Genomic DNA, 14,066 nt, shown 5'->3' on the forward strand with positions numbered 1-14,066 from the left:
AGACCATCGCAGGGCCGACACATATAGACAGACAACCATACACGCTCACAGTCACACCTAAGGGCAATTTAGAGTCACCAATTAACCTGAGCTGCATGTCTTTGGACTGTGGGAGGAAGCCGGAGAGAACCATGCAGACACGGAGAGAACATGCAAACTCCGCACAGAAGGGCCCCCGCCCGGACCGAACCCCGTTCCAACCGGGATTCGAACCAGAGACCCCCTTGCTGTGAGGCAACAGTGCTAATCACAAAGCCACCGTGCTGCCCTTGATAGCATCTCGAAATAGTAAAATGGTTGTTATGCACATTGAAATAGGTTTGTTTTTCTTTTTTTTTTTTTTTTTGAAAAAAAAGTGTATATATGACTTGTTGGTTTGTTTGGTTTTTTTTGGCATGTATATCTAGTTGGTTAATATGCTGGGATGTGGCGCGTTGTGGAAGAGCATTTTCCATTTTGGCCATTGAATGTCTGTCTCCTTCTTGTTGTGTAGTGAAATGTCTGATAGAAGTTATCACGGTGGTAATAAGTCCTGCAGCCACATTTACAAAACTACCTAATAGAGAGACTTGCTACTAGAGACAAAATTGAAAGAAAATTCTTGTAATTATGATGTTTTCTTAGTGTTTCCTCTTATAAAAGACTAGGTCTTGATAAAGAGAAAAGTTATTTCTTAAGCATCTTAGCCCTTAGGAAAATTCCTAAGGTGAAAAGCTCTTAGGAGTAGAGAGAGGACTTTTAAGAGGCGTAAGAGTTTCTTAAGCAGAGGAGAAAATGGCGTAAAGACAAAGAGGTGGAAGAAATATTCTCGTAACACTGGATTACTGAGTTAATGAAACAGATTAGATTGTACAGGAATGCTTGTGGTCGATCTCATTCAATCCAGTCCACTGATAATTGCACTGATAAACTAAAGCAACACACTAGTTTGGACTGTTGGACCTGTCTGTACTGGCTAAGCACAAATATACTGTAATTCAGAAACACTGACCCTTGTTTAAGGGTCATAGTTTTAAACTGTTGTTTAGCTTGTTGAGGGGCCTGTACTTTTTACAGATTAGCACATCAGTCTTGCCAATGTTTCTAGCTCTGTTTACAATAATGATTCAATAGTTCAGCTGTTAATCAACCTGCCTCAGACATTAATACCTAAAATTCCAAGACTAAAAGGACAAACGACTGCTTTTCAGGGATTGTCTTGTATCTGTCTTTGAATCTGTTTTTTGGCTTTAAACAGATAATAGTATTAGACAGCCTTTACTTTGTGGTCTGCACAAATGTTTCTCACTTATGTTTGCAATTCTGTATACATGATGCAACTAAAGACTATTTTACTTATTAATAAAACTGCCATTTATTTTCTCAGTTAATTAACAGTTGGGTCATTAAAATGTTAGAACATCGTGACAAATGTTGTGGATCTTTATTTATTCGGTTATGTATTTATTGTTTTTTGAGATTTTTATATTTCTTTAGCTTCCCAGTAGTGTTCCTTGTGTACTCCCATATGAAAAGAAATTTAATTTTGCTCAAAGTGTAACAGTTTTATCATCAAAATGCTATTTTCCCAAGCCCTTAAAAAAAATGTCATGCATGGCCTGATGCAGGTTTCTGCATGATGACATTGCAGCATATAAACCTTTAGTCTGCATAATGTGACTGAGCCAATCCTTCTCTGTGAATTGTTATAAAACCTCAAAATTAGCAATATTCCTTTAACCCCCTAATTGGCTCAGAAGCTAAGTAATGTATTGTGGGGGATTTCATGTGAGTTTGGATCTAAACCTCACAAACAAACAAACTGATTGAGGCAGCGGCAGACCAGCAATTCCCATGTTCCGTTACGTAAAATTACCTTTTTTCCAACAGAGTCCGTCTTTAAAGCAAGATATATAATGGCTTCGGCTCCCAGTTGGAAAGGGCTATCTGATGGCAAAGTAAAGGTTGAAATATTCCCAATATAGTTTACTATAAATTGATTTTTTTAGGTGGTCATTTCAGTTAATATTATTACAATCAGCACTCTTTTGCTAATGGCTGAGTGGCAGTTTCCATCTGAAAAATCTGTGAAAGAGTGCAGATGGAGTCAACCTTTAGCTTGTTTCACCCACATAGCAAAAACACAAACAGTTTAGGTATCATGGAAGACTAGTAATTAATGAGAAAATATTCAACTAAAGAAGTTTCTACCAGAACACTTTTGGCATTTTTAACCCTATAAAAATAAAAAAATAAAAAGATTATAATTTAATTCAAACAAAAATTCAAGATTTAAGACTGCTTTTTGTCTTTAGGACAATTTGCCTTGCACAAAAAGGCTGCCACATAACAATATATGCACTGCAGAAATGGACAGAAAGTGCATAGCATAAACAAGTACAAGCATAAAGTGCATTCATATACATGCAACATCCAGTTTTTTGTTTATTTTCTTTTTTAAACCTTTTTAGGTATCTCCTCCTTTACTTAACCATTTTAACCATTTCTTTCCAAATGGTATTTAAAGAGGGGATACTTATAATCCCCATCACTTTCATTGCTATGTGGACCAGTTTGCTTATTTGTAATTTTTGCTCAACTGATATATCACCAAACCAAGATGAAATTCTGCAATGTACTTGGATCAGAGAAACAGAGTTGTTGTCAGTCCCCTCAAATTATAAAATACAATATTCAATCATGTAGTTTGTATTTGACTAAATACACACCTAATAGTGCTTTAGCTACAATGTTTGACTTTTCTAAAATTATTCATAAGCTATTTTGTGGCATTTCTTTTTAGGATTCTGCAAGCTTTCATAGAACTGACAGAGGTTTAATTTCTCCACATTTAATTTGCTCTTTAGCACAATCACATAATGACTGAAAGTATGGACTGAATTTTATGGATTTCACAGTCCCCCTTTCAACAGTCCTGTCTAGACAGAAATATCCTTGTGGGCAATCTAAATCACTATCAACTCAATCATCTACAAAGTCATGGTAATTCTAAGAAAACGGATTCGGCATGATGGAGGAAATGACCCTTTTTAGCTTCCATTAACCTCATTAAATACTATATTGAGTAATACATTTCTGCATTGATTCATGGACAGCCTGCTGTGTGATGAGATCTGAATTATTGGACACAAGTAAGATGAAGGCTCAATAGAAAAGCGTCATTATTGGTGCATATTTATAAAGACAGCAACAGCAGCATGAGCTCATAAAAAGCTCAAACTGAATTATGTGTATCCAGAAGTTCAATATAAAGGGAGCAATAAATTTGAGGCAGCTGCAAACCACACACACTGAAACTGTCTGCATCTTTAGGACTCTTAAAAGCTGCTTTATGTCACTGCTTGTCCATAAATAAGACACAGGACACATGCACAGGCATGAAAAATGGACAGCCTCTCAACACTCTGCATGCATACCTGAGCAACTGCTGGTTCTCATGAACCGGCTTCACGGGACCAGACTCATTCTTCGGTTTTGTCCTGAACTTTAGAAACTTAAATCTCTTCTTCTCTCCCTCGTTCTGGTCCGCAGCCTTCTCCGCCGGATCGTCCACGTTGACCTCTCTCTTGGAGAACAAACTTCTCAGAGACCTCCTGGGTGAATTCTTCGCCATCTCTGCCGGGCCTTGATGCCAGCGCGGACACAGCGGGACGGGCTGGTGTTTAAACGCGTCGCAGCTATTGTTCCGGTGATGATCGGTTTATTAAAAGCTGATGAAAACAGTCGCGGAGCGGACGAGCGCTGGTTGACAGATGACAGGCTGACAGCTGCTGCCTCGTTTTGTGTGCAGAGCTCAGGTGTGGCGACACGCCCTCTGAACAGCAGCACCCACACAGCCTCCCGGTGAGTCTCCCCTACCATGTTATGTAACATACTGAAAATGAAACGAAATTAGTTCATTTAAACAACGTTATTGGGGTCTATTCAAAGTTGGTTGCAGTTGTCTCCAAGTTTTATTTTAAGGAGTTCAAGCCTGAATGGCTAAAACTATATTGTATGCAAATGCAACAGATATTACGCGAATCAGTCAAATGAGGGTGCTATCGTGAAGGCCCAAATATTTAAGTTTATAAAGGCCACACCCCTCACACCATGAATCCGATTTAAAATTTAATGCACAATTGCTTCTCAACATACTCCATGAAAAACCACTTGAGCCGTTAACGTCCGCTGATTACGTTTTCCACCATTTAGATTTTTCTTTTTTGAAAAACACACATTTGACATCTTATCCTAAACCATAGGTCCAATTCTATCTAATTTATGTGGATCAGCATAGATATATGCACATCAGAAGGTAGTAAAAGCTTGTTAATATCTCATTGTGTTGTAAAAATGTTAACCAGTTAACCTTAGAAGCGGTGTGGCTCAGCACATAAATACACTTAACTCCTTAACCACTGAGCCAATCATCACAGAACTTGTTGTAAAATGTCCATTTAAGTACCATAGAGTTTAATAATATCTGGATACCTGATCAAAGACTGCACGTATTCATTCCAGTGGAGGTGCTTGCCAGACACAAACATCAACATTTCTTTCTACTTTTAGATTTACTCCCGTTGTATGCAGGCCACTGAATTTGCGCAGAAGTGTTTCTCCCACTGGCCCCTACATTAAGTTCCCAATTGGCTATGCACTTTACTTTGTGAGGACATCACAGAATTTTAAATAGCTTTTCTGGACTCCAGGAAAGTTTTTGAAATATCAAACCATCATTAATCAAAAATTCATTATAGAAAATTTCATAACTGACTTGGTTTGTGGTTTGAGATGTCCTATTTTGAAATCGCTCAGTAGGGGGCACCATTAGTTCCAAATACTTGCCTTGGACTTCAGTAAAATTTGGCCATAAATCAATGACAGTTTGTCCAAACATCACCAAACTCTGGATATTCTTAACTAAGTCTTGGAAGCATGCCCCCTATTTTTTTCTGATGGTGACTCATTGGAATCAAAGGTGTTGCCAAAGAGTTTGGCTCTGTGGAGATTTTGGATGTAAATGACAGAGCATTTGCTTTGTTTTTATTTGTTGTCTGCTTTTTTGATAATGTGGCCCTAGTATTTCTATTTTGCAGAATTTTTAAGGTTAGATGTGGGATGCCTGTCTCCATCTTGATAAAGGTTGGTGGACTAAACAGACCAAAGAGAGAAATAAGACCTTGCCTTATCGGTCTGTCCCAGATAAAATCTTATTATGCCTTGTTTCATAAATATATAATAATGTCCTCAATAGTATAGGCTACAGAAAACCTGTATATTTATAACATTCATGCCTGAGGATTGGATATGATAACTAGAGGCAATTTCAAGCATGGATGGATTTTAACAGGCCTCAGGTGTCCAAAGTGCCATGGGGACTTCCCCTGCGAAATGTTACTCAAATTAGACTCAAAATGACCACAAAAAAATGCAAATGACCTGCAAAGAAACAGAAAATTCAAAAAGTGGAAAAATAACCAATAAAGAGAATACATAATAAAACAAGACACAAAAATATCTCAAAGAAATGCACACATACAAAAATTGTAAAACTACTACTACTACTACTACTAATAATAATAATAATAATAATAATAATAATAATAATAATAATAACAATAATCATGATAAATGAGATACAAACTTTTATTTAAATGAGCATTTATGCAGAGCTATTTACAGATTAGGTACCTTATATAGCCAACAATTGTAAAATATCTCCTCATTGTGTGACTGTATCTCCACAGTGTGCAATCACAGTGGGTGAACAGTGACATCCTGTGGTCTCAATACAGTGTGAAACTTGATCACAGGTTTGATGAAAATCCACAGACCTACTTGGGCAGCCTGTCCGCATGTTTGTATGCCTGTGGCGTACTTTGCCTCACGGTGGCGCTACAAGCTCGCTCAATCCAATCAATGACAGCAAGCCACTGTATGGCAAGTGTATGAGAGTGGTAGAGTGGTATTCATGTGCTCCTTAGTCTCTCCACCAGAGAAAAAAAAATCCCAAAATGAACTTTTGTACCTGATCTTAAGGCCATAAAAAAATATTTTCAGCTTACACTGTGTGTACATGACACATAATATTACCCTACTTGTGCATAATCAGTCACACAGCAACCCTGGAGACATGCAAAGTAAATGTTGAGAAATATCCATGTGTGAAAGACAAAAAGGATTAATTACACTGTTTTGTGTCCTTATTCATTCTTTTTTTTCTGTTGACCACTGCATCAGTACACATAAGCAAATGGCAATCACAGTTCAATGTTTTGATTTTTTTCTCATTGTTAAATTTATACATAACTGAGCGCTGAGTGAAATAATCTAAGACACAGGTCTGCAGTGTTTTTCAGGCCAAGGATCTATTAGCTACAAGACAGACTGCATGTATTGTATAGAACTGAATTACATGTGTAACTGAGTGAACATTAACATGTAGTGTGGCCTAAAATGACATGTAGAAAATACCCTTTTATGGTGCATTCAGTAGTAAACTACTAAAATATTCGTTACTGGCAGATACATATATTTATACATCATGTTTGTTTCTGAGGTATTTCAGAGTCTCTTGCTGGAAAACTCACAAAATGATCCATTGTGGCTTTCAAGAATATCCATACACTTGAAATAATAATACAGCTAACTGGCTAATATGTTTCAATAGTACCAAACTGTTAGTTTAATTGTTCACCTCACTGTTGCTGCACAGTGATATAGCTACATGATTGCACAATGATTCATGGGTCACAGTTAGCCAATCATCAGTGTTATGTACTGTAAATTAAATGTTTTTGTTGTTGTTTCTATGGAATTAGGGCAATTTATTTTTGCTCGTAATATGTTGGATGCACATCACCATGTATTTTTAGACATATTTTAATTTTCTAAAAAAAAAACTTAATTTGGTGGCCCCGCTGTGGGTGTTCAGATGACCGCTGTCGAAGACCCATAGATCTAAGACTTACGAGGTTTCCATATTGTGTCCCTGAGGGTTGCTGCAGGGGAATACCAACATTAGAGATACCATGATTCCACTTACCCTCCCTATAAAAATGAGATCATGTGGTATTTATTTTCTGTCTTTTATCTCTCGTTATCTCTTCATGATTAGTGGTGCACCCAACGTGGGCGGCAACTGTTACAGTAAAGCAATACAAGGCAAATTTAGTGTTTGATTATCAAAATGATGTCATTTTACAATATCATGTGTTTTCAAGTGAATATATGGCTTTTTTGTTGAAAAAAAATCATGTAAATATATTGATCTGTTAATTAAAGAACTGGGTGTTTTATGATAAAGACCAGCAAGTGCCAACAAAAACTTAGTTCACTGAGAGTTAAAAAAAAAATAAAAGAAGAAGAAGCTTGGTTTCAGTGAGTCATGCATCTGATTGACCTTTGATTGCACAGTCAGTTCATAGTCATGTCTTTATCAAACAAGTACAAACTGGATGTGATTATTAATTGAGAGAGTGGTATTGATCTTTAAATCTTACTGTCTGCCAGAGAATGAATGAATGTATTTCTTAAAATTGAAACACTGAAACTGTTCCTTCAAAAGTCATTGTTGATACTCCCCAACAAAATTATAATAACTTTATTTACAAGAAATAAAATAAAAAAATACAGTGAGCACAGGAATTTTAGAGGAAGTTATCCACTTTCCCTGGTTGGTAAAACAACCTTGTTGATATTCACTCCATTCTTGGAAAGCAAGAAATAGGCTTAGATAATGACTTAAGCTGCCTGGTATTGTTTACTATAACAGTGGCCACGAAGAACTTTGACATACTTATACTTATCAGCGGTAGGGTTACTTGGCAAACATTTCACTCAAGCATTTAGAGTACAGAGAACTGATTGATCCTGTTCAGTAGCTTCCTAACGAAAGTGAACTGGCTAAATATGGAGATATAAACCAGCATTTATTATCTTTATATGTTATACCTTTAGACCCATGCAGTGGATTACTGCGGAGTCACAAGCTCGTGCTATTACTCAGTGTCCCACACCCACTTATATGGCCTTCACTGCTGATTAAAAAACAGCTGCAACCGAAAGTCAAACACTGAAGTCAATGATGAAGGAATCAATAAAAAGGGATGAACTGGATGATGTACAATTAAAGGCATCTACATCTTAAAATCAGGCTGTAATTTGTGTTTGGGAAAACAGTAGTTGTTGTCTTGTTATCATCAGCCACTGGCTTTCAGGAACTTAAAACTGAAAGTAACCTTTGGCAAAAGAAGAAAAAAGTCTTGTTGTCGCTAGCATGCTCAATGCTCAACACAACACACAAACAACACACACACACACCTGCCATTTAACACTATCACTCTTTTAATCTTTCTGTTGAAATAAAAAAGAAATCCATGTGAAATTCAGGATTTAGTAAGAGGGCAAGGAGGAAGTTAAGTTAAAAACACTGCTTCTGTGTCACGTTTATTTACTCAGTGGATTGCAAGGGGACTACGAGCAGTATTAAATGGAAATTTTGCCAAATTTATAAAAATTACCCTCCCTTCTTTTACCTAGCATTGTTTACTCATCCACTTCAACTTTATTATGTCCTTTTTGTATACTGAATTTTAAATTCAAATAATTACTTTAATTTTCTTCTCAATTTCTTCTCTTCTCTTTTCTTAAATATAGTGTTGTCTTTACTCCTTTAAGTTTTTAGTTGTTTTCTCTTTAAATAGTGTAGTAACCAAGTTAGGTAAGCTCTTCAGATTTTTCCATGTATATACTTCCATTACTAAAGAGCAATACTAAGCTCATTTTATATTAATATAAAAATATATTTAATTTATTATATATGTGTGTGCGTGTGTGTTATAAAATTATTATTATTGTTTCATGTGACTTAGACCAACAGCATATTATTAAAAGACACAGTGTATTACTGCCATTCAAATTATTCTAATGGGGACGAGGTACTCATTGTGTCCCTCATTGCAGTCACTAGCAAGAAAGAAAGATATCTCACAAAGATTTATTTTAACTGCTTATATTGTGCTAGCTTGCACTGCCAACAAAGAAATCCTACCAGAAAATAAAGAAAAAACAAGTAAGATGGAGGAAACAAGTTCAGATGCTGGGACATATGTCATATTTTTGAAGCCAGATATGTTGATAAAACTCATCTCAGGAAGATTGGAGGATTGGATCATGTGCTTTGTTTTGTGAGAAATGAGGCGAGGAGAATGACGTCTGTGAAAACGGGAGGAATTCACTTGCACTGGCTGTATTGACTTCCAGACTAACCTCCTGTACAAAAAGCAGAAATGAAATTTAGCCTGTGAGAAACAAATTTCAAGAAGAGATGCCCATGAAAGCTCCTCTATTTTTAAGATCCAGTGTGCAGGATTTAGGGGCATCTGTTGGTGGAAATATGGTATAAAATTGGTATGTAATATTCACAGCTATGTTTTAATTAGTGTATAATTACCTTAAAATAAGAATTGTTGTGTTTTTGTCATCTCAGTATAGCCAAGTATTTCTACATACGGAGTAGGTTCTTTCCCATGGAGTCTGCCATGTTGTTCTATTGTAGCCCAGAGTGACAAACTACACACTGGCTCTAGATAACTTTTTTTTTAAATATAATTTTCCAATAATCCTCCCTTATTTTTTAAAACTAATTTTTAGGTCATTTTCTTGTCACCTTTTACTGATTTCTTGCATTTTGTGGGACATTTCTTGCCATGCTGGTCATGGACTTGTTGTAGAAAGAAATCAAACCAATTCTGTGATGTTTTATAGAGTTACATACTTTGTTAAAGACGTCAACAAAACTGATGTCGATCTAGGTTTCAGAGGGTCAAAACATTCATTAGGCTTACGCTTGAATAATGATTAAACGTATTTGAAGTTTCCCAGTTTGCACATAAAGGTGTCCTGGAAAACGTTGGTTTTGGGTCAGGGTGTTTGGAGAAGAGTCTTACTTTCACAAATTAAATGTTATTAACATAGAATTCTTCCTCTTTCTCTGTTGCAGAGTACATGAGTCAAAGTTCAGTCTTGATGATGCACAACACACTCCATGGGCTGTTGATGGATTCTTGGAAGTAAAAGTAAGTCATCCATCCTGTGTTTCTTTCTTTTTTTCTCCATATACTGTGGTATATCAGCACTCTTAAGCTACTGAGAATAATATGTGAAGGGCTAAGGCATTTGAATCATAGCTAAAAGAGTGTCCCACTTTACCAGTATTTACCCTGAAGCACAGGGCATTCAGCGCTACCTGCACAAAACACTAAAATATGAAATATATAGGTGTGTGTTAGAGTAATTAAAATACAGCAAATGTGTTAAATGTGCAGAAATCTCAAAAATTAAACTTTGGGCTGGTAGATATAAAAGAGATGTGGCTGTAAGTGAAAAGTACATGTCCACAAAAGAAACCTGTGACACATTTTACTGTTTTTTTCCATTGATGGAGAGCCAGACCACAACAACATGAGCAGAGAGTAACTGATACAGTGAGAGGCTCATAGAGGTGACGCATCTGTAGTTTGTACAATGTGTTCTGTTTTAAAGCATTTTAAAGATATAACCGTAATCGATGACAACACAGTGTGATGAAATCTTAGAGGATATGGATTTGTTTTCTCAAACCCAAAATGGTGTGGTATGCTACTATGGTGCAACTACTGGATTGATGATTTTGTTGCAAAAATATAGGGTGAGACACAACAGAATCATTATTGAAGGCCTTTAAAGGTAAAATATGTTCATTACTGTCTCTGTGGATGACTGAATCATGCAGATTGAAAAGCATCCTTCAAAATGTCACAAAATTTAACACAAAAGACTCAAAATAACCATAAAGACATACAAGGGAACAACAAGGAGATGCAAAATGACTACAAAGACACACGTATGACCAAAAACAGCACAAATGTACCCCAAAGAGACACACATTTTCTTAGAAGAGACATAAAATGGCTACAAAAAAGATGCACAGGACCTACAAAGAGACAAAAAATAACTACCAAAAGATGTTAAGGACCTACAAAGAGACATAAAAACAAAAAAAAAAAACAAATAGCTTTGGCAAGGACATGGCCTTTGAAGACAGGCTGCCAACTCTACCAGGTGAACTACTGCCTGCCCCATCTATAAAGGCTACGTCTTTACCACAACAACACTAAAAATTACCACACAGAGACACAAAACCACACCAAAAAAAGAGGCAAAGACAGCACAAAGCCTGTGTGTCCAACACCCAAAGGAGAGGTGGTGGGGCCTTTTACATTACTGTGCCCAGGGGCCCTTTGTCTAATAATCCATACCTGCTTCAGAGGTTCTTATATGCACATAATGCTGTGTCATTTTTTCTGTGCTACCGCTAACAATTCATATGTTAAAAAGTCTGCACATTGTTACTTTTTGCTTATAATTGTCATAAAGCTCTAAAATGGCACTGACATAAGAAGCTCATTTTTTATGACTTGAACAAAAATAACGTGTTACTTTGTTTCGTGCTTTCTTTTGTCCCACAAATTGACCTTCAAAGAAACACAAAACAACATTAAAGGCATGCAAAGGGAAACAACAAAGACTCAAAATGACTTTAAAAAAGATGCAAAAAAACTATTAAGAGATGCAAAACACCTACAAAGAGAATAATAACCAAAGAAGATGCAGATATACCCTGAGAGACACAAAACCAAAGCTCAAAGAGAGACAAAATAATTGAAAACATAAACAAAACAGCCACAAATACACAAAAAAAATTCCACACAGAGAAACAAAACCACAACAAAAAAGAGGCAAAGGCAGCACTAAGTCGAGAGGTGGTGGGTCCTTTTACATGTCTGTGCCCAGGGGCCCTTTGTGTCATAATCCATTCCTGCCTATGGAGATTCTTAAATACACATGCAGCTGTTTCATCTTTTTCTGTGCTACCTTTAAAAATTCAAATGCTAAAAAGTCTGTGTATTATTACGTTTTCTCATGATTGTCAACAAACTCTAAGTTTCTGAGAAAAGGATAGGATGTCATTTGCAACTGGCACTGACGTTAATAAAGTCCAGACAATGCTTGTAAAGTTCCCGTTAAAGTAATGGTGATGACACATGCATTAATTCAGGGCGATAAACACAATAGTCCTCCTGTGCTCCTCTTTGTTGCACAGGAGGAGTGCAACACACACACACACACACACACACGCACGCACGCACGCACGCACGCACGCACGCACGCACACACACACACACACACACACACACACACACACACACACAGTGTTGATGGGGGGGTCGGAGGGTGATGGTGGCTTCTTGGAAGTAAAAGTGAAAGCATTACAGTTTGGATTGCAGCTAGACTGGAGCAACTCAGTCATACGTTTTAGTCTGATGAGTAGGAATTGAGGTTGTCTGTGAGCGTACTTAGCTCTGAAGGCATACAGCACATTGGAAAAGCAAGGAAATGACTCCAGGTAGACATGTCATTATACAGTAAAGCTGCAGCTCATGATTCCTGTAAGAGATCTACGAATGACCCCCAGTGTACGTTTTTCCTGAAGAAACTGGAAACTTTGCATCCGTTCCCCCACTGGAAGCGTGGTTTATTGAGTTTTAAGATAAGAAGAGATAAAGCCCTTGTGCAAATCTGTTGCATGACGCAATCTGAGACAAGATTATGACTTCCCTGGAAATTCTCATTGGTACCTTGGAATATGTATTCTAGAAAACTTCCTTGTGAAGAATACACTGTATGGGTAGCCAGTGCCAAAAAAAAGTTCCCATCCCTTTTTTGAGTGACCTGATCATGAACTGTTAAAGAGAGAACTTGTTTTTAACCCTGTGATTGACCGGGCACCTGGTGTTTTTTGTTTTGGATGGATTTCTTTCTTTATTGCTTGTTAACCACTGTATGTGGGAAATTTGACAATGTCCTTTATGATTCATACAGGCTGCATGAATTTCGTCCGCAGTGTCTGTTTTCGAAGAATTTGTGTCATGAGATATCAGAGAGGCAGAAATGATAAACAGGATGTCTACGTCATATGAGGCCTGTCCTGTCCAACCAGGCAGCTAACAGTCCTGCCAAATATACTTTGTTAAATAACTGACAGTGTTTTTTAGATTAATTTGGTTTTGTCTAATTTTAAGTCTTTTATAAATTATATATTAGCCTTATCAAGAATTTACAATAGTTGACTAAGTGTATTTCTCTGCTAGGTTGTACAATATATACTGGGGCCATTGTATTCTGTACAGACACAGGTTAAAAGTATTTTGTTAAAGGGGAACCTATTGTGTTTTTCTGTATTTTTTTGTCATATTTATAATGATGCAGTGTCAAATGTTTTTGAGACAAAAATCTGTTGCAGTTGTTCCCCAGTTGCAGGTACAATGCTACACGTAGCAACATGCTAACATCAGGAAAACGTGATTTCACATTATATTCCTGAACATATCCAGCTGTGTTTATAAGCTCTTATTGGTGATTTTTCGCAACATAAAATGCAACTATACTTTGTAACAGTCATTTCCTGGCTTCACTGATGGTGCAAAAGTTGCACAATCAAATAACGTTACCATGCCATTGTAACAAAACTCCATTTCTCCAACTGCCCGTTCACCCAAAAACAAAAGCCCATTTCTTCAAAGTCCTGTTTCTCCGAAAATACACACTCGCTGCAGTTAGTTTTAATTTCTCTGCAAACTTTTGGGCCACCAGTCCAGGGTGTTTTTACTAACCCTTTGCAATGTTTACCAGCAGCATTTGACCTGCCGAAACCTAGGTGTTTTTCACCAACCCATCCGTGCTTTTTAAGCAACTTTTGTGCCACCAATTGGGGCCAAAACATGATCTTTTCCTAACCATAGCCAAGTGGTTTTTGTGCAAAAATCTGAATGAGTACTTCTTGTAATACTAGTAAAATATCAACATGTTTCTCACTCATTTAATCTCCAAATACATCAAAATGGCAATTCTTCATGTATAGATATAAAAATAAGTCATACCTACATTTACAAAATATACAGAGTTAAGTTTGGTATATTGTTTGGCCTCCTAAAATTGTTATTTTAGAAGTTATGTTACAGCTTATGTGCTACAATTCCTGT

The 14,066-nt window shown here is 36.8% G+C and overlaps 1 protein-coding gene and 1 long non-coding RNA gene across 2 annotated transcripts in view; one reads left to right on the top strand and one right to left on the bottom strand.

Annotated features, from left to right (window-relative positions):
• The window catches only part of crybg2 (crystallin beta-gamma domain containing 2), a 60,466-nt gene extending 56,698 nt beyond the window's left edge, over positions 1–3,768 (bottom strand). Inside the window, exon 1 of the mRNA XM_088090715.1 lies at positions 3,417–3,768. Within this exon, the coding sequence (XP_087946841.1) occupies positions 3,417–3,613 (197 nt within the window). The 5' untranslated portion in view covers positions 3,614–3,768. The remainder of the gene's footprint in view (positions 1–3,416) is intronic.
• Positions 3,629–14,066, top strand: part of LOC148186670 (uncharacterized) — a 42,572-nt gene continuing 32,134 nt past the window's right edge. Inside the window, exons 1-2 of the long non-coding RNA XR_015779528.1 lie at positions 3,629–3,843; positions 9,986–10,061. This is a non-coding gene — a long non-coding RNA (uncharacterized LOC148186670). The remainder of the gene's footprint in view (positions 3,844–9,985; positions 10,062–14,066) is intronic.

The sequence above is a fragment of the Plectropomus leopardus genome, chromosome 17, assembly GCF_026936395.1.
Source record: "Plectropomus leopardus strain MGB_pleo_1.0 chromosome 17, ASM2693639v1, whole genome shotgun sequence".
Taxonomy (NCBI): Eukaryota; Metazoa; Chordata; class Actinopteri; order Perciformes; family Serranidae; genus Plectropomus; species Plectropomus leopardus.